Consider the following 22,185-nt stretch of genomic DNA (forward strand, 5'->3'; position numbering starts at 1 on the left):
ACTTTCATATCCTGCGCATTTCTATAAAGGATGAACTCGGGCACAAGGTCACTGAAAGTCATGAATGTAAAAGAGCATTTAACCCGACATATCTGCGATGACTCCTCACAGTGGTGCGCCGGCTGCAGCCCCTCAGATGAACGTATGTAACATAATAACAGCAGCCCCCCACCAGTCTATACACAGGTGCCCCCCACCGGTCTGTACACTGGAGCCCCCCACTGGCCTGTCCACAACAACACCATCTGCCTCCAACCAGAGTGGTCAATGCTGCAAGAATACAGACCAAGATGGCTCCATATCAATACTTTCTACAAGCCTTAAAGGGGTACTCCGGCGGAAAAAGATTTTGTTCAGATCCACTGGTGCCAGAAAGTTATACAGATTTGTAAATTACTTCTATTACAAAATCTTAATCCTTCCAGTACTTATGCTGCAAAGGAAGTTGTGTAGTTCTTTCCAGTCTGTCCACAGTGCTCTCTGCTGCCACCTCTGTCCATGTCAGGAACTGTCCAGAGCAGGAGAGGTTTGCAATAGGGATTTTCTCCTGCTCCATGACAGTTCCTGACATTGACAGAGGTGTCAGCAGAGAGCACTGTGGTCAGACTGAAAAGAACTACACAACTTCCTCTGGAGCAAACAGCAGCTGATAAGTACTGGAAGGATTAAGATTTTTTTTAATAGAAGTTATTCACAAATCTGTATAACTTTCTGGAACCAGCTGATTTGAAAAAAAAAAATAAAAATCCACCCTTTAAAACTGAGGAATTGATACGGATATTGATAAAGTCTATTAATAGGCTATGTTCACACTGCAGAATTTCTGCATGAAAATTCTACAGTAAATTCCACGTAACTTAATTTCCTAGTCACTTCAATGGAATTCCTGCTGCAGAAATTCTGCTGTGTGAATGGGACAGCAGAATCCAATTGAAGTGTATTGGCTGTAAATTCATGCAGAAATTCTGGCGTGTGAACATAACCTTAGACTGTTGTAGAACGTTCTATAACATAATGATAAGAAGGGAGGATAGAGAACATGGTATCTCAGGGCTTTACTAATGTCTTATGAATCTATGAGCCAGCAAAAAAGAAGCCAGGATGCCACATGTCACATAAAGGGATGTCATGTGATCAGTCATTGGTGTCCCCTCATCTCTCCCTGTGTCACTGTCATTAGTGTCCCCTCATCTCTCCCTGTGTCACTGTCATTAGTGTCCCCTCATCTCTCCATGTGTCACATTCATTAGTGTCCCCTCATCTCTCCATGTGTCACATTCATTAGTGTCCCCTCATCTCTCCCTGTGTCACAGTCATAAGTGTCCCCTCATCTTTCCATGTGTCACATTTATTAGTGTCCCCTCATCCCTCCTTGTGTCACTGCCATAAGTGTCCCCTCATCTCTGTGTGTCACGTTCATTAGTGTCCCCTCATCTCTCCCTGTGTCACAGTCATTAGTGTCCCCTCATCTCTCCCTGTGTCAGTCATTACTGAACCCTCATCTCTCCCTGTATGTCACATTACTGCCTTGTCATCTCCCCCTATGTGTCACAGTCATAACTGTCCCCTCGTCTCCCCATGTGTTACAGTTATAAGTGTCCTCTCAAAGTTAAAAAAAATAACAAAAAACAGTTTTACTTACCATGGCACCCCTTCCCACGCCCATCCCACATTCTCCAGTGTTCAGCAGTAGATATCTTTTATCGGCGCTCCGGTGTCACATGACAGCCTCAGCCAATCAGCGTCACAGCCAAGGCCTCGATTGGCTGCGGCGGTCATCTGACATCCCCTGCTCATGTAACATGTGAGCACCGACCGCAGGCAGGATGAGGGATCAGCGCAGGAACAGAGGTGGAGGTAAGTAAAACAGTTTTGGGGGAGATTTATCAAAAAAATTGCTGAGTTGCCCATAGCAACCAATCAGATCACTTCTTTCCTTTTCAGAGGCCTTTTCAAAAATGAAAGAAGCGATCTGATTGGTTGCTATGGGCAACTCAGCAACTTTTCCTCTGGATAGGTTTTGATGAACAACTCCTATTGGCAAGGGCTGAAAAAAACTGGGCGCCACCAAGAAATTCTTAGTCGACCTGGCGTCCGGGATTTGTCTAGTCCTGTGTTATCTACCACAAACATGCAGCGTCCCACACAGCTGGAGGCACCCTGGCTGGGAAACACTGCAATAATCCGTGGGGAATAAAGTAATAAAAATTGCTCATTCCTGGTTGACTACATAGAAGCCGTAGAGGAACTATCTCCGGAAATGGATGAATCCTGCGCAGAGACCAGAAGAGCGAAACGCGCGTAGTCACGCGGAGCCCATTTCCCTGCTCCTCGCGCGCACACAGCAATGAAAACACATAAACGAGACGTGAAATGCAATTAAGGGGAACACATTCTCGCCACTCACCCCGACGCGCTTCATGCGGTAATTAATGTCACTCGCCGATCGTTCTATCATTAGGTCAGCGCAGAATGATCCGTGCTCGGGCTCCGTGTAATACGTGTGACAGAGTGGCGAGTGAAAAATAACACCGCACACTGTAATAGGAAAAACACCACGGATTGGTTCCGGGCTGTCACGGCGTCTACACTTCAAAGTCACAAAAGACGGATATCACCAGGCTGCGCTCGCACGTATCCTCGCCTGTCACTCCGGGCGCAATCCGAGCTGTTATAACTCAACGGTGGCGATGGAAACGCCTGACCTCTCCATAATAAATTGTGCAGAATTTAGGGTGAATTTGCCGCTGCATATTTGGCGTGAAAAACGTAGTCAACGTGAAATCTGCTGTTGCGGATTTTGCGGTGCGTTAAAAGCGTATCCGCAGCAAATACGTGAATTTATTGCGGAATTGTGACTTTCACCATTGAAGTTGATGCATGGTTTTTCTGTTGATTTTGAAGGGTTTCACCATAATATCATGTCTGAAGCAGTGTTTCCCAAACAGGGTGCCTACTGCTGTTGCAAAACTACAACTCCCAGCATGCCCGGACAGCCAACGGCTGTCCGGGCATGCTGGGAGCTGTAGTTTTGCAACAGCTGGAGACACTTTGGTTAGGAAATACTGGTCTAAAGGCCCTCGTATACATCAGACATGAGTTGGCCATAGCAGCCAAAAATGCAATGTTTATTTAAAAAAAAAAAGTTTTCGAATCAACGGGTGACAGAAAGTTATACAGATTTGTAAATTACTTCTATATAAAAAACATAATCCTTCCAGTACTTTACAGTTGCTGTATACTACAGAGGAAGTTGTGTACTTTCCAGCCTGACCACAGTGCTGTCAGGGACTGTTCAGAGCAGAAGCAAATCCTTGTAGCAAACCACAGTTCCTGACACGGCCAGAGGTGGCAGCAGAGAGCACTGTGCTCAGACTGGAAAGAACTACACAACTTCCTCTGGAGCATACAGCAGCTGATAAATACTGGAAGGATTACCATTTTTAAATAGAAGTAAATGACAAATCTGCATAACTTTCTGGCACCAGTTGATTTGAAAAAAAAAAAAATGTTCTCGTCAGGAGTGCCCCTTAAAGGTGTCTGATCACGGGGGATGTCTGATCATGGGGGAGTCCAGCTGCTGGGGACCGGCGGTGGCGGCGTCGGGAACACGGAAGCTTGGAGCTTCCGCGTTTGAAACATCACGCCATGCCCTCTCCATTCATGTTTATGGGAGGAGGCGTGACGGCTGTAGTCACCAGTCATCTGACACGGAGCAGAGAGAAGGATTGAACATGTTGGATTTCGGGAAGGTGAGTTGAGTGTGCACGTGCAGGTGGGATATTGGGAGAACGGTCAGCTAACTTTTGTGCACTACCGTCTCAGTAATTCTGAGTAATTCAGTAACATATATATAGTAATGACTCTCTCTTGCAGATAGGTGCGGTTGCAGTATAGAGGCAAGGAAACAGTACTTTTCAAATCAAAGTTCAGTGTTTTATTCACACTTGGCAAACAGCAAAAACAGTCTTAGATGCGGTTCAAAGAAAAACGTAACAAAGGTCCACCTGTATTCCTTAGGTGTTTGTTCACACCTGAGTCCATGCCATGCGGCATCAAGCAAGTCTTTTCCAGGCCTCCAGGCAGGCTGCTGACCAGCTTCCAAACTCTCAGGGAAGGACTCCACTCTCAGCTCTCTGGCAGTGTGAGCTGCAACTAGCAAACCCCCCTCAGCTGGTGGAGCAGGCTGCCTTTAAGGCCAACAAAAAGTGGCCTGGATTGTGGGGAATGATCCCCACACCTACACTTGACCATTCCCAGTAAGAGCCGTCCCGGATTGGCCTCCCAGCCATACAACGGCCACAGTGTCAGTCTGAATCGCAGCACAGACACTGGATAAATACCGGCTCTTACTTCACCGAGGCCAGGAGCCTTGGTGACACATATCGCCCATCAACCACCATGCTTTTCACCTTCTCACAATATATATATACACATACATACACACACACACATATATATATATACACATACACACTCTTAATTTCATTAATAAATACAACCGTGCTATATGGGCACGTCTGTCAAATGGGGAAACCCTGAATAATATTGACCACGTTTCTACGTACAACATAACGCAAACTACAGTCTGGATCACTGATCCCCCCCCCCCCCCCCTACACAGTAGTTCCGTCTATGCATCACGATACGACATATTACTCTCCCCTATCGAAAAACCGAAAGAGTTGCGATCTGCTAACGTTGGGACCAGTGATCCCTACACTTGTATGGCGTGTATGTTAGCGACACGTCTACTATGGGATATCTACTATGTACAGACATATGGGGGACTGGAGTGTGTGGGGGGGGGGGGGGTGACCATGTTAGTAATTTAGAGGATCCCCCGTTCCAGTAATTAATCCTCTATCTTGGCGCAGCTTCCCAGTGCCACCATTTGTTGCCTTAATGTCCCCAATGCCGGCGGTCAGTGTAATGAGGTGGACGTGGTTACCGAGGCACCGAGCCGCAGACACTTACTAAGTCAATTCAAGCGGGGGGGCAATCTGCCATTTCAATTACATTGTGCCGCTTGGTTTTCTGGAGGAGGCTGAGCAGAATACATTATGGCTCTTCTAAAAGGCAGAAAATTTACACTGAAATCGTTGCATTAACAATCCCCACGCGTCTGATACAAAGCAATTCTATCACCACAGCAGTGACCGTACAGACACTTCAGCTGCATTTACTCTGTAATATCTGGGGGGGGGGGGGAATATAAGACGAGCGGCGGGAGACCCGAGAGCAGCGGCAGGAAAGAGATAGAACCGCTTTACGTGAGGATTACGGAATTATACTGATGGCTGCAAGAATATATCCTAAAATGAGTACAAGACGTATTCTATGCATTACAAAAGTTTTTAGATGCCTTGAGTTTTTTTTAAAGCCACAAGGGTCACATGCCTGGATCTGAAGATCTTCTCTGCTGATCCTCTCAGCTCTGTCAGGTTGATGGGACAGTCGGTAAAGCCATTTTCAGGTCTCTCCAGAGATCTTCTATTGGGTTCGGGCTCTGGCTGGGTCACTCAAGGACATTCACAGAGTGGTCCCCTAGCCGCTCCTGTGTTGTCTCGGCCATGTGCTTAGGGTCATTTTGTAAAGTGAACCTTCTGCTCAGTCTGAGGTCCAGAGAGCTCTGGATCAGGTTTACATTAAGAATATCTCCGTGCTTTGCTCCATTCAGCTTTCCCTCAACCATGACCAGTCTCCCTGTCCCACCAGACATGATGCTGCCCCCTCCATGATCACTGTAGGAATCGTATTGGGCAGGTGATGGGCAGTGCCTGGTTTCCTCCAGACATGACACGGAGGCCAAAAAGTTCAATCTTGATTTCACTAGACTAGAGAATCTTGTAGTAATTATTTTCTTGTACATAGGAGCAGTATTATAGTAGTTATATTCTTGTATATAGGGGCAGTATTATAGCAGTTATATTCTTGTATATAGGAGCAGTATTATAGTAGTTATATTCTTGTATATAGGAGCAGTATTATAGTAGTTATATTCTTATATATAGGGGGCAGTATTATAGTAGTTATATTCTTGTATATAGAGGCAGTATTATAGTAGTTATATTCTTGTATATAGGAGGCAGTATTATAGTAGTTATATTCTTGTATATAGGGGCAGTATTATAGTAGTTATATTCCTGTATATAGGAGCAGTATTATAGTAGTTATATTCATGTACCGTATATAGGAGCAGTATTATAGTAGTCATATTCTTGTATATAGGGGCAGTATTATAGTAGTTATATTCTTGTATATAGGAGCAGTATTATAGTAGTTATATTCTTGTATATAGGAGCAGTATTATAGTAGTTATATTCTTTTATATAGAAGCAGTATTATAGTAGTTATATTCTTGTATATAGGGGGCAGTATTATAGTAGTTATATTCTTGTATATAGGAGGCAGTATTATAGTAGTTATATTCTTGTACATAGTAACAGTATTATAGTAGTTATATTCTTGTATATAGGAGCAGTATTATAGTAGTAATATTCTTGTATATAGGAGCAGTATTATAGTAGTTATATTCTTGTATATAGGAGCAGTATTATAGTAGTTATATTCTTGTATATAGTAACAGTATTATAGTAGTTATATTCTTGTATATAGGGGGCAGTATTATAGTAGTTATATTCTTGTACACAGGGGGCAGTATTATAGTAGATACATTTTTGTCCAGTTTCCAGTAGTCTTATATCTTTAGGACATGGTACATTAATAATTTACTTGTAATTTTGGATCCATTCTGTATCTGACATGTTGTGTCTGCCTCTTTGTCTGGGGTAGTATTGCACTCGCCTGCAGATCACTTCTAACCAGGGCTTCCCTGTCCCTGGATACCTTACATTCTTTCATTGCCTTTCTTATAGGGGAGGGGGGTGCAGGAACCTGTTAGATAATGAGGACCAGGCCGCCTCTGTTGTTCGGGGAGATTGAGCTGTGCTGGAGGAGAAGACCTATTTGCATGGCAGGAGGGAAATTGTCGAATTTAGACCCCAGGGTGGAATTCACACAAAGATGCAAATGATGGAGGCCAATTAGACAAAAGCGGATTGTGCGGGATACCTGCCTGACTAAGCAGCAGCAAAAAGCATCATGCCTAATTGAGTCCTTCACTAATCCGCCGGTGTGCCTCACCGTGTACAGAGGAAATAAATATATAAATAAAACATGAGCCTGCGGCGGGGTCGGGATAATCCCGCTCCATCCACAATCACCTCAGTTAATCACCTAAAATTTGGGAATAATCTTGTTAATAAAAAAGAATATTTTCAAAGCTTTTCCTGCCAGGAAGCAACAAGCCCACAGTCATTATTACACAAAGCGTAAGCTCATCGGCCGCGGGAGCCTCCGGATGACTTTATCCGAACGTATTTGAGGATTATACATTGGAAGAAAAAAAAAAGCGTTCGCGATTACTGACCGGCGTGCTAAAGGCAATGACGACTCTGCAGAATATATAAAAATGAAAAAATGACAAAGGCTTAAAGGGCCAGCAACCCTGCTAATAATAATGAAGTAACTGCAATACAGAATGGCATAGTACTGCACTATCGAGGGTCCTGTCTACAGGTTATCAGGGGGCGGTGTACTAGGACTAGCTAAAATATTCCAAACCCTTCCCTGGGGACCCCCGATCTTGCATCTTATTACAACATCTACCAGCGCAGCAAATCAATGGACCAAGATGATAATAAATCCATAGACCAATCGGAGGAGAACGCCGCACCTATGTGTAATGAGAGCGGCCCTCGCTGTCACTCACAAGGCGGGGGCAGAGGGGGGGGGGGATTCATTTTGAAGTGGAATTTTGTTTTTCACTATTTAGCTTCAAGAGATCGTGCACCTAATATAAAGCCCTGTGAAATATAATGTCTCTGGTTGACTTATATTATCTTTAAGTAACGAATCCTATTACCACCGCCATATCATCTCTCACATAAAATGTTTCCAGTGATATTGTCTGATAGATACAATATGTAATAAAGGAAGGCTGGGAGACAAAAATGGCGGCCATAGTGGGAGTCGCCCCTCAATATAGTCATAAAATAGTTAATAACATAGGGGGAGATTTATCAAAACCTGTGCAGAGGAAGAGTGGTGCAGTTGCCCATAGCAACCAATCAGATTGCTTCTTTCATTTTCCACAGGCCTCTTTAGAGGCCTGTGGAAAATGAAAGAAGCGATCTGATTGGTTGCTATGGGCAACTGCACCACTCTTCCTCTGCACAGGTTTTGATAAATCTCCCCCATAGTGAGATGGAATGAAGACCAGAGAACCTGTTGACACTTATTGGTCACCTCTCTCCTTTTAAGACATTGCTCGCCATTCTGTGACTTTCTAGTTGTTGCACTACCACAACCATCATACCCTTATAGCCTCCAGTGCGTTTCACCAGTGCATCCTATTTTCCAACTGTGCAGCTCTTGCAAAAACCACAATTCCCAGCATGCCCAGACAGCCTTCTGTGCATCAAACCAGTGCATGCTATTCTCCAGCTATTGCAAAACTACTACTCCCATTATGGCCCAACAGCCTTTTGTGCATCCCACCAGTGCATCCCATTCTCCAACCTATGGCTGTCCAGCTCTTCCAAAACTACAACTCCCATTATGCCCTGCCTGTTTCTGTGCATTTCACCAGTGCATCCTATTATCCATCTCTTGTAAAACTACAACTCCCATTATGCCCTGACTGTTTCTGTGCATTTCACCAGTGCATCCTATTATCCATCTCTTGTAAAACTACAACTCCCATTATGCCCCGACTGTTTCTGTGCATTTCACCAGTGCATCCTATTATCCATCTCTTGTAAAACTACAACCCCCAGCATGCTCTGACAGCGTTTGGTGAATCTCACCAGTGCATCCTACTCTCAAACCCATGGCTCTCAAGCTGATGCAAAACTACAACCCCCAGCCGACCATGACAGCTTTTGGCGCGTGTCACCAGTGCATCCTACTCTCCAACCTGTGTCTCTCCCATCATTTGCAAAACTATAACTCCCAGCATGCCCAGAGAGTCGGTGACAGTACTGGCATGCTGGGAGTTGTAGTTTTGCAACTGCTGGGGAGCTACAGGTTGTCTGGACTAGCTGGGAATTGTACTTTCACAACAAGAGCCACAGATTGGGGCAGAGTTTCCCAACCAGGGTGCCTCCAGCTGTTGCAAAACTACAACTCCCAGAATGCCCGGACAGCCATTGGCTGTCCGGGCATTCTGGGAGTTGTAGCTTTGCAACCTCTGGAGGGCCACAGTCTGGAGTATACTGCTTGACAGGGATGAACAAACCTTTCCAAATGCCAATAAAATTTTACAAACTACTCGGAGTAGTGCAAACCAAGGCCCATATGCACTGCCCAATGGTCATGTGATTTTGCCAGCTAAACTGGCATTGGGCACCGCATATGGCAGAAGCCTACTCTTAAAAGATCCACCGCTATGTTGGGTGTCAGCTCCTGTATCAACTGGGAGCAAACTCACTATGCTGGATGTTAGTTTCTCATAGTGTACTGCAAAACTGGCAACCAAGATGGCGGCGGATCTGGCAATATCTCCATATATATATATATATATATATATATATATATACATATATACACACACACATACACAGACACCCCTTTCGACAGGCCATGCCCCATCAGACTTATGGTGGCATGCCATGTACATAGTTGGCATATCGGACTGTCCCTTATCCGGGAAGTAACAGAGGGGACGCAATAACCCGAATTCCAGATATAGCAATAAAACAGCAACTATTCCCGCCTGACTGCGCAAAACGGTCATAAAGCCAAGTGGGAGGTCACCGCGCTTTTCAGCAGAACCCGAGGTGGACCATTTAAAGGTCCCCCAATGAGTCATATAGAGTCCAGTTTTGGCATACCAGGGATTTACTGACAATCTGACCCTCATTGTTCCTCTGCCGTGTAAATTTCCCAATGCTTGGCTCTCCCCCATTGTCCCGGGCCTGGAGGGGCCTTTCACATTCTGATCCTGCCTCCAACAGTTGCTATAGATCTGGTCTTAAAGAAAACACCTAAAAAACAGCTAATCTGTCTTGATCCCACCGTCTGAGAAGAAAAGGACCCGGGTCCTGACAATGACGCCCCCTATTCTCTGCCATTTTCTCCTAATGCCGAATGGGCCTTTCGCACCTCTCCCTCAATGACCATGCCTGGGAATTCATTTGCAAATGTGCTCAAAGATTAGGGTGGAAAAAGTTTTTTTCCCCTTTTGTAGAAAACACAAGCAAAAAGATTAAAAAAAAAAAAAGACAAAACCAACAAAAAATTCTGAAGGTTCCGCCTGTAACCGTGTCATCGCGCCTGATTCTGGGACCTCATTGTCTGCGGTCGGTTCCACTTGGGTTGGTGAAGAATTATGCTGTGGGTTCCCAGGAGGTGACAGAGGACGATATGGCGGCCCGGGATGATTTATGGTCTTATGGATCTGCGTCTCCTTCTCCACTGTCAGGCGAGGCCTGACCTCAGAAAAAAATAATTTTCAATAAAACATTGGCTCCGCTAAAAGCTGACACATTGATTTAGTGTGGCAGGGGCCGGTGTCAGGCCCCGTATCATGGGAGCCCGTGTGAAGGGGGCGGCAGGCCAAGTTATAGAGATTTATCAGGAATTTATTTGGCTTTGTGGCTGGAAAATTGCAACGCAAACATCTTTTCAGGGAGGACATTGGCGCGGCCTTCCCACGAGCTCCAATCATGTCACAGCCTCCATATTGTAGCAGTGTCACCAGTTTAATACTTATGTACATAATGTATCACCAATCGCCAATTTCATTTAAATTCATCTAAAATTTGTGGCGCCACACTGGCACCGTGTAGAGGAGTCTTTGGTAAGGCCTTGTTTACATACGTCCGGCAATCCAGAGCGGTCATGGATGGCAATGAGCTGGATCAGCTGCACCAGTCCCATAGGCTGAAATAGGGAACAATTCATGTAGGATGACCACCTATACTGGTTATTATTTTAGCTCAGTGTTTCCCAACCAGGGTGACTCCAGCTGTTGCAAAACTACAACTCCCAGCATGAAGGCAAGAACATAACTATGCTCCAGCCATGAAGGCAAGAACCTATAAAGGGGGGAGTTATCAAAACCTGTGATGAGAAATAGTAGTGCAGTTGCCCATAGCAATGGATCAGGTTTCTTCTTTCACTTTCATTTCTAAAAATGAAAGAAACAATCTAATTGGTTGCTATGGTAACTGAACCACTTTTCCTCTACACAAGTTTTGATAAATCTCCCCCCCATAGAGCGTTGGTCTCCGAACTGTGTGGTCCTCCAGCTGTTGCAAAACTACAACTCCCAGCATGAAGACAAGAACATAACTACGCTCCAGCCATGAAGGCGAGAACCTATAGGGGGAGATTTATCAAAACCCGCAATGAGGAAAAGTAGTGCAGTTACCCATAGCAATGGATCAGATGTCTTCTTTCACTTTCATTTTTAAAAAATGAGAGACAATCTAATTGGTTGCTATGGGCAACTGCACCACTTTTCCTCTACACAAGTTTTGATAACTCTCCACCTATAGAGCGTTGGTCTCCGAACTGTGTGGTCCTCCAGCTGTTGCAAAACTACAACTCCCAGCATAACTACGCTCCAGCCATGAAGGCGAGAACCTATAGGGGGAAATTTATCAAAACCCGCAATGAGGAAAAGTAGTGCAGTTACCCATAGCAATGGATCAGATTTCTTCTTTCACTTTCATTTTTTTAAATCTTATTGGTTGCTATGGGCAACTGCACCACTTTTCCTCTACACAAGTTTTGATAAATCTCCCCCCCATAGAGCGTTGGTCTCCGAACTGAGTGGTCCTCCAGCATGCTGGGAGTTGTAGTTTTGTAACAGATGGAGGCCCCCCTGGTTGGGAAACAATGGTTTAACTATTGTTAGGCAAAAAACACATCACGGGAAAAGAATTGATGCTTGAAACCAGAAGACTAGCGACAACATTACGCCAAATTTTGCAGCTTTCTATGCTAGTTGTCTGGTGATAAATTGATAAACTCATTGATAAATCCCCCCTGTTGTCCTCCACACATAACATAGGACTATAAGTCCATATTCGCATATGTCATCACAGACCCAGCGGAGAACACAAGCCGATGTCGCAGTATCACATTCACTATTATTAGTATCCGGAAACAATAACCTTCAACCCAAACACGTGCGTCGCTGTTTACACAGCAGATGAAAGTATGTGCCCCCCCCCCCCAGAATAGAGGGAACTCTCACCAACTCTTCATAAACTCTTCTAGATGCCTCGGCCAGGACTTCGTTCTCTTAGGCTGGGTTCACACCACGTTTTTGCCATACTGTTTTCAATCAGTTTTTCTAAAGAAAACCGCATGGGAAAAAAAACGTATGGAACAGTATGGGAAAAAGTAAACCGTATGCGTTTTTAAAAGTGCATACAGTTCAGTCCGTTTTTATCCCTTTTTAAAAACATAAATTTTTAAAAATTTTATTTAAAATAAAAAAAATTTTTTTTAATTTTAACTTTAGGATGCAAATGTGCATGTGCAAAGTAAAAACTGTATACGGTTTCCAGTATGGAACCGTATACATGTGCGCTTCCCGTTGACATCCATGTTAAAAAAAAAAAAACGTATACGGTTGTAATATGGTTTTTAACCTGGAGACAAAACTGTGGTCAACCACGGTTTTGAGTACGGGAAAAAAACGTATTGCAAGCAAACCATACGCAACCGGATGCATACGGTTTTCAATTGTTTGTCTATGTATACGGTTTTAAATATGGTTCCATACGTTTTCTATAATGAAAACGTAAACGGGAACCGTACTTGAAAAACGTGGTGTGACCCCAGCCTTACAATCCACCTAAATATCAGAATCCATAAAGTATATAGTAACAGATCATCTCGTACTGTAAGACCAATTGGGAGATAGTATTCACCTTCTACTCTATGACATGTTTCCTGCAGATTTAATGACTACTTTTACGTATGAGTCGAAAAACAGAACTTCTAACACTTCGGCAGAAGAGTTGACTCCGGGCCGGAGGTTTACCTGCGTGGCGCACGTTCCGCCATTCATTTATCTGGCGGTAATTACACCGTAATCTGGGAACTGACAGGTGGGAAAAAAGTGTTTGTTTTTCCTGTGATTAAACTTCACGCCGCCACAAAGTGACATGCGCTTCAGTAATCAGAGATAATTAGGGATGAGAAGTTACAAGCGCTTAACTCCGCCACTGCCGGCGCCTATAACCGTATATGAAATAAAGCCGCTATAAAAGTAAACTGGATGACTTGTCACGTGACTCCCCACAAACCCTGAATGGTGGGATAATACACACAGTGATGTCACAGTACAGGGATAATACACAGTGATGTCACAATACAGGGATAATATACACAGTGATGTCACAGTACAGGGATAATATACACAGTGATGTCACAGTACAGGGATAATATACACAGTGATGTCACAGAACAGGGATAATACACACAGTGATGTCACAGTACAGAGATAATACACACAGTGATGTCACAGTACAGGGATAATACACACAGTGATGTCACAGTACAGGGATAATACACAGTGATGTCACAGTACAGGGATAATACACAGTGATGTCACAGTACAGGGATAATACACAGTGATGTCACAGTACAGGGATAATACACAGTGATGTCACAGTACAGGGATAATACACAGTGATGTCACAGTACAGGGATAATACACGCAGTGATGTCACAGTACAGGGATAATACAGGCAGTGATGTCACAGTACAGGGATAATACACACAGTGATGTCACAGTACAGGGATAATACAGGCAGTGATGTCACAGTACAGGGATAATACACAGTGATGTCACAGTACAGGGATAATACACTCAGTGATGTCACAGTACAGGGATAATACACAGTGATGTCACAGTACAGGGATAATACACTCAGTGATGTCACAGTACAGGGATAATACAGGCAGTGATGTCACAGTACAGGGATAATACACACAGTGATGTCACAGTAGAGGGATAATACACACAGTGATGTCACAGTACAGGGATAATACACACAGTGATGTCACAGTAAAGGGATAATACACTCAGTGATGTCACAGTACAGGGATAATACACAGTTATGTCACAGTACAGGGATAATACACGCAGTGATGTCACAGTACAGGGATAAGACACGCAGTGATGTCACAGTACAGAGATAATACACACAGTGATGTCACAGTACAGGGATAATACACACAGTGATGTCACAGTACAGGGATAATATACACAGTGATGTCACAGTACAGGGATAATACACACAGTGATGTCACAGTACAGGGATAATACACACAGTAATGTCACAGTACAGGGATAATACACACAGTGATGTCACAGTACAGGGTTAATACACACAGTGATGTCACAGTACAGGGATAATACACACAGTGATGTCACAGTACAGGGATAATACACACAGTGATGTCACAGTACAGGGATAATACACAGTGATGTCACAGTACAGGGATAATACACAGTGATGTCACAGTATAGGGATAATACACAGTGATGTCACAGTACAGGGATAATACACACAGTGATGTCACAGTACAGGACTAATATACTCAGTGATGTCACAGTACAGGGATAATACACACAGTGATGTCACAGTACAGGGATAATATACACAGTGATGTCACAGTACAGGGATAATACACAGTGATGTCACAGTACAGGGATAATACACAGTGATGTCACAGTACAGGGATAATACACACAGTGATGTCACAGTACAGGGATAATATACAGTGATGTCACAGTACAGGGATAATACACACAGTGATGTCACAGTACAGGGATAATACACAGTGATGTCACAGTACAGGGATAATATACAGTGATGTCACAGTACAGGGATAATACACACAGTGATGTCACAGTACAGGGATAATACACACAGTGATGTCACAGTACAGGGATAATACACAGTGATGTCACAGTACAGGGATAATACACACAGTTATGTCACAGTACAGGGATAATACACAGTGATGTCACAGTACAGGGATAATACACACAGTGATGTCACAGTACAGGACTAATATACTCAGTGATGTCACAGTACAGGGATAATACACACAGTGATGTCACAGTACAGGGATAATATACACAGTGATGTCACAGTACAGGGATAATACACAGTGATGTCACAGTACAGGGATAATACACAGTGATGTCACAGTATAGGGATAATACACAGTGATGTCACAGTACAGGGATAATACACACAGTGATGTCACAGTACAGGACTAATATACTCAGTGATGTCACAGTACAGGGATAATACACACAGTGATGTCACAGTACAGGGATAATATACACAGTGATGTCACAGTACAGGGATAATACACAGTGATGTCACAGTACAGGGATAATACACAGTGATGTCACAGTACAGGGATAATACACACAGTGATGTCACAGTACAGGGATAATATACAGTGATGTCACAGTACAGGGATAATACACACAGTGATGTCACAGTACAGGGATAATACACAGTGATGTCACAGTACAGGGATAATATACAGTGATGTCACAGTACAGGGATAATACACACAGTGATGTCACAGTACAGGGATAATACACACAGTGATGTCACAGTACAGGGATAATACACAGTGATGTCACAGTACAGGGATAATACACACAGTTATGTCACAGTACAGGGATAATACACAGTGATGTCACAGTACAGGGATAATACACACAGTGATGTCACAGTACAGGGATAATACACACAGTGATGTCACAGTACAGGGATAATACACACAGTGATGTCACAGTATAAGAATAAAAACATAATGCCACGTGCAGGTACAATAAACAAACTATATCACAGCACAGATGCAATGGATAATGCTCACAGCAGGGTTATCCAGACTGCCCCTTGTCTCTACATGGAGAGAGGCCCCTTAGTTGTTGGGCCCAATAACTGCCTCCCTCGTAATTGTGCCTGTGCTTTTAGGGCAGAGTTCCCCAACCAGCGTGCCTCCAGCTGTTGCAAAACTACATCTCCCAGCTGGGAGTTGTAGTTTTGCAGCAGCAGTTAGGAAACCCTTTTTTAAGGGGGTGGTTTACAGGGCAGATCTATGTGTGCCCACCTACACTACTGCTCATTAATGGCAACAGAAACATTTTACTTTTTGGGAATGTTTTTTATAGACGCCCCTATAGTAGAGATGGCACACGTTGCGGGGGGTGAGGTGGACTCACCTGTGGGTGAACACCTGCACTGCTCAAAAAGAGGAGGAGAAGATCCTAATCATCAGATGTCACAACTACTGTGCTAGCCCCATATTATCACATTCCCCGAGCCCCAGGAAATGCATTCTGGGTAAAAGGAATTAGCATCAATTCATGGGACAAATAACAACACTATTCACTCTGCACTTTGCATGTTAAAGGAGGCTCTACAGGTCTCCGCTCTTTTATGGCGGCCATGCTTTTTGTACCCCCCACCCCCACCCTTTTGAAATCCTCTAATAGTCACCTTGAGTTTTTCCTTTACCCTCTGTTAAGTAAATGTCATCTCCCGGCTTTGTGATTCTAATAACCCGGGGACCTGGCGGCCGCGGCGCTGTCATTACATAAGGATTTCTCTCTAATTGGGGCCCGGGCAAAATAGATTAAGAGAAGGAATCCGATCCTTACAGGAGAAAGGAGCAGCCTCAGCCCTGCAATAAGCAAAAGGAGATTAGAAAATCTTCTTAAGCAAAAGCCGCTTCCCAGAATCTGCGAGCGGGTGGCAAATGACCAAACGACATGCGACGGAATATCTGTGAATTTCTGCCAAGGGCGAAACGACCCAAAGACAGGAGATGAATGACCGCCATATACTGCACCAACCAGTGCCAACCATCATTACAGAAATGGTCAAAAGTGAGACGACAGTCACCCAAAGACAGGAGATGAATGACCGCCATATACTGCACCAACCAGTGCCAACCATCATTACAGAAATGGTCAAAAGTGAGACGACAGTCACCCATAGACAGGAGATGAATAGCCGCCATATACTGCACCAACCAGTGCCAACCATCATTACAGAAATGGTCAAAAGTTAGACGACTGTCATCCATAGACAGGAGACGAATGACCGCCATATACTGCACCAGCCAGTGCCAACCATCATTACAGAAATGGTCAAAAGTGAGACGACAGTCACCCATAGACAGGAGATGAATAGCCGCCATATACTGCACCAACCAGTGCCAACCATCATTACAGAAATGGTCAAAAGTTAGACGACTGTCACCCATAGACAGGAGACGAATGACCGCCATATACTGCACCAGCCAGTGCCAACCATCATTACAGAAATGGTCAAAAGTGAGACGACAGTCACCCATAGACACAAGATGAATGGCCGCCATAAACTGCACCAACCACCGCAAACCATCATTACAGAAATGGTCAAGAACGATACAACAGCCACCCATAAACATGAGATCAATGATCGCCATATACTGCACCACCACATGGAATCATTACAGAAATAGTAAAGAGAAAGAATACCGCCACCCATAGACATGAGATCAATGATCGCCATATAATGCAACACCACATGGAATAATTACAAAAATGGTCAAGACCAAAACGACAGTCACCCATAGCCACAAAATCCTTGACTGATATACTGCACCACATGGAATCATCACAAAAATGGTAAAGGGCGAGACTACAGCCACCCATAGACACAAGATGAATGACTGCCATATACTGCCCCAACCAGCACCAATAATCATTACAGAAATGGTCAAGATCGAGACTACAGCCACCTATAGACAGGAGATGAATGACCGCCATATACTGCGCCAACCAGCGCTACATGAAATTATTACAGAAATGGTCAAGAACGAGACGGCAGCCACCCATAAACACAAAATCACTGACCGATATATACTGCACCTCCCCATGGAATCATCACAAAAATGGTCAAGAGCGAGACGACAGCCACCCATAGACACGAGATCAATGAGCGCCATATACTGCACCATGGAATCATTACTGAAACAGTCAAGAGCAAGACGACAGCCACCCATAGACTGAAGATGAATGACCGCCATATACTGCACCAACCACCACATGGAATAATTACAGTATGGTCAAAAGCAAGACATGGCGACAATACATAAATGGGCCTCATTGACTTCTATGGACATTACTAGATGACGATGGACAACGCTGAAGAACACTTTCTTAGGCTGGGTTCACACCGCGTTTTTGCAGTACAGTTCCCATATACATTTTCAATTTGAAAACCGTACGGAACCGTATTAAAAACCGTATGCATTGACTCTCCATTGAAAACCGTATATACCAAAAGATGCATCCGGTTGTCACCGTTTTGCATCTTGTACGTTTTTGTCAGGTTTTTTCCCGTACCCAAAACCGCAGCCTACCACGGTTTTTTGTCTGGGTGAAAAATCATATCAAAACGTTTACGTTTTATTTTAACATGGGAGTCAATGGGAACCGTACAGAACTGTATGTGCGTACGGTTCCATCCGGTTTTCACCATACAGTTTTTGACTTTGCACAGTTTTTTTTCTTGGAATTTCAATCAAACAAGTGAAACTTTATTCATAATGGAGTGAAAAGTTGAAAACTTATACTTTTTTTTTTCTTAAAAAACGGATGCAACCGGACATCATTTTTCAATCCGTATACAGATTAAAATTTGTACACACGTTTTGATACAGTTTAGTCAGGTTTTGAGGAATAGGTTTTTTTTTATCAAAAACCCGATACGGGAACTGTATTGCCAAACGTGGCGTGAACCCAGCCTAACACAAAGAATTGTTCCAAAGCCAGACTCAACCGTATCAGGTATTGACCTTGTCCATTAGTGCCGATACACTTAAGTTTCAAATACCTGATGGGTTTCAGCTTCCGACAAACTCCCAAGGGTGACTCGGCAAACGTCGTGAATGGCCATCATCACGTCATGTTTTTGAATGGTTCCTTATTAATTGATGCCCCTATGAACCGCCCCCGGAGAATGGGCCCACCCCTGTAGGCTGTCATAGGCGCAAATCAAAGCTCCAATGACACTATGTTTAGGCTAAGGCCGTGTTCACACTGCGGAATGTCTGCACGGAAAACATGGGGCAGACATTCTGCAAAAAGCAGGTGTCGGCAAATGCGGCAAAAACGCTCGGAAATGTGCCGTCTCTTTAAAAATTCAGCCATGTGAACATGGCCTAACTATTACACCAAATCATCTTCTATTCTTTCCGCCCTTCCACATGTCTTCTCTATGGTCTCACATTCTCCTCGCTGCTGCATTCATTACAACCACTCGGTTCTGGTTTCTGAGACTTCTCCCGTGCTGCACCTGTACTCTGGAATTTTTGCTATTTTTCACGCTTATACCACATAACAGTACAACAAGGCATTATACAGATGTACTTAGCCCGTTGCATTGCTGCAAAACTACAAGTTGCGGTATGCACGGACGCATGCATACTGGGAGTTGTAGTTCTGCAACCGGTGGAAAACAATGGACGAGACTGATTAAATGGCAACTTCTGCTGCTTGCTTTCTGGTCGGCAGATTCTTGTAGCACTGCGTTGGCCATCAAGTGGTGAGGACCTCCAAAAATGGTCAGTTTCCCAACCGGTGTGCCTCCAGCTGTTGCAGAACTACAACTCCCAGCATGCCCGGACAGCCTTTGGCTGTCCGGGCATGCTGAGAGTTGTAGTTTTGCAACAGCTGGAAGCACACTGGTTGGGAAAACCTGCACTAGAGGATGGATTAGAGTATGACAGCCTCCTTTGTTGCGGAGCGTCCCGGGGTGAGGTTGCGGAGCGCAGCACATCTGACACTAGTTACAGGCCGTTACGTCTAATAAACCTTTCCTGGAGACGTTTACGGAGATGCAAATAGACAACCGATGATAGGAGCAGGAAAATTACTAACAAAATATGTCCCCTCCAGGGGGGGAGCCGCCATCACCTTCCACGCGGAAAGTCACACTACAGCCGGCATTCAATCTATCCCCGATTCGGTTCGGCCTTACGTGTGCTGCAATTCTTTTATATCAGGTTACACTGGTTAGTTTATTACTTTACTTTACGTTACGTATAAAGTTTGCTTTAAGTCGTCAGTCAGCTAAGAAGTCCTATGGTGCCCACAACAGGTTCCAGAGGTGGACTGAATGGAACTGAGCTGCAATACCGCACACAACCTGAAAATAAGAGTGGCGCTGTTTGTGTAGGGAAAAAAAACAGCAATGCTTTAAAGGGGTACTTAGGTGGAATTTTATTTATTTTTTAAATCAACTGGTGCCAGAAAGTTAAATAGATTTGTTAGTTACTTCTATTAAAAAAAATCTTAATCCTTCCAGTACTTATTAGCTGCTCTGAATACTACAGAGGAAATTATTTTCTTTTTGGAACACAGTGCTCTCTGCTGACATCATGACCACAGTGCTCTCTGCTGACACCTCCGTCCATTTTAAGAACTGTCCAGAGTAGGAGAAAAACCCATATGCTGCTCTGGACAGTTCCTAAAATGGACAGAGATGTCAGCAGAGAGCACTGTGGTCATGATGTCATCAGAGAGCACTGTGGTCATGATGTCAGCAGAGAGCACTGTGTTTCAAAAAGAAAAGAATTTCCTCTGCAGTATTCAGCAGCTAATAAGTAATGGAAGGATTAAGATTTTTTAACATAAGTAACTTACAAATCCGTTTAACTTTCTGGCACCAGTTGATTTAAAAAAAAAACGTTTTCCACCGGAGTACCCCTTTAATAAGCTGTGACAACCCATTTAAAGGCGGCATTGGCAGTGATGACAGTTTCCCTTTAAGCTTAGATACATGGCTAAGCAGCGCGGTTTTGCAAAGGATGGGTTTGGATACCCAAGTCAGTAGACAGTATGCCACATTATGGGATTAGGTACACTGGCTTAGTAGACAGTATCATGCATCCCATGCTTAGATACACTGCTCTGTATCACAAATGATGGGCTTAGACTCATAAGCTCAGCAGACAATAAGTAATTGTATTAGATACACTGTCTTAGCAGCAAAAAAGCTTAGATAATACAGTCAGCGGGATGGTATCACAAATGACAGGCTTGGATACACTGGCTCAGCAGAAACTGTGCTAAAGTGACTAGTGCTAAAGTGGTGCTAGGGATCCCAAAAGAAATGCCAGGAAGAGTGGAAGTGTACAAATAACTTTAACTTTTATTCTATACACCAGACGTGTTTCGAGGTTGCAACCCTTCTTCAGGGGGATATAATCAGAAGTATCACACTAGATCAATTTTTCAAAACCAGGTTGCCTCCAGCTGCTGCAAAACTACAACTCCCAGCTTGCTGGGAGTTGTAGTTCTACAACAGTTGGAGGCACTCCGGTTGGGAAACACTGATATACATTGATTCCTCAATTTCCTTTGTTTGGCTTTTAGGGATGGATACAAAGTATCTGGAAACAAACACCAGATAAGATCATCAAACGCCTAGACGTCCCCTTTAATCTGCCAGGTTTTGCGCCGGTTTCCTTGGCGAGTACCTCTCCATTTCCTCCGTACAAGGACTCAAGGTGATAAATAAACTTCTCTCATGTAACAGAATCCAATTGAATAAAAGAAGGAATGTGTCTCCTGACTCCGGCTCAAGTTCCCAAAATTTATTAGCCTCTAGGACAAGGGCTAAAGAATTGGGAAGGGGGGTGGGGGGGGGTCACATAACTTCCAGGTTGGGAAAGTTGAGCCAATTCTTTGACTAGAAAACCCCAGTGTGACAAATAGCTGATCACAGGAGATAGAGGCCCCAGTGGCGGAGGGGGGAGGGGTAGGCTGGTGGTGGATGCCCCCACAACATATGCTCTGCAAGACTGAGGAGGAGGAGGGGGGTCGGGGTTTTGAAGCTTCTGCAGTAGAATATATAACAGCAATTTGTCTGATGTGCTTCACTACCTATTGTGCAGGATACAGGTTTGGGCACGATGCTTTTGTCTGTTGTTGTTTTTTATCTAGTTACTTTGAAGGTTGTCACATGTGATACTTGTGTAGAACGCTTTGGGTTATTGCTGGATAGGATTAAGAAAAGATGTCCGGCAGCAGAGGGTAAGTTGGGGGCGCTTCTTTATTAGATCCCAGGAAAAAAT

The 22,185-nt window shown here is 44.0% G+C and overlaps 1 protein-coding gene and 1 long non-coding RNA gene across 5 annotated transcripts in view; one reads left to right on the top strand and one right to left on the bottom strand.

Moving 5' to 3' along the window:
* ROBO3 (roundabout guidance receptor 3) overlaps window positions 1-22,185 on the bottom strand; it is a 371,292-nt gene that overhangs the window by 125,001 nt on the left and 224,106 nt on the right. Inside the window, exon 1 of one of the 4 annotated variants that reach the window (XM_056544124.1) lies at window positions 1,643-1,803. The exons of the other annotated variants lie outside the window; for them this stretch is intronic. Within the exon in view, the coding sequence (XP_056400099.1) occupies window positions 1,643-1,673 (31 nt within the window). The 5' untranslated portion in view covers window positions 1,674-1,803. Of the gene's footprint in view, window positions 1-1,642; window positions 1,804-22,185 lie in introns of those variants that run through there. 4 annotated transcript variants of the gene reach the window in all.
* LOC130294406 (uncharacterized) lies at window positions 1,757-21,709 on the top strand. The gene is made up of 3 exons (XR_008848488.1): window positions 1,757-1,857; window positions 12,979-13,130; window positions 21,485-21,709. It is a non-coding gene; the product is annotated as an uncharacterized LOC130294406 (long non-coding RNA).

Source organism: Hyla sarda, chromosome 10, assembly GCF_029499605.1.
Source record: "Hyla sarda isolate aHylSar1 chromosome 10, aHylSar1.hap1, whole genome shotgun sequence".
Taxonomy (NCBI): domain Eukaryota; kingdom Metazoa; phylum Chordata; class Amphibia; order Anura; family Hylidae; genus Hyla; species Hyla sarda.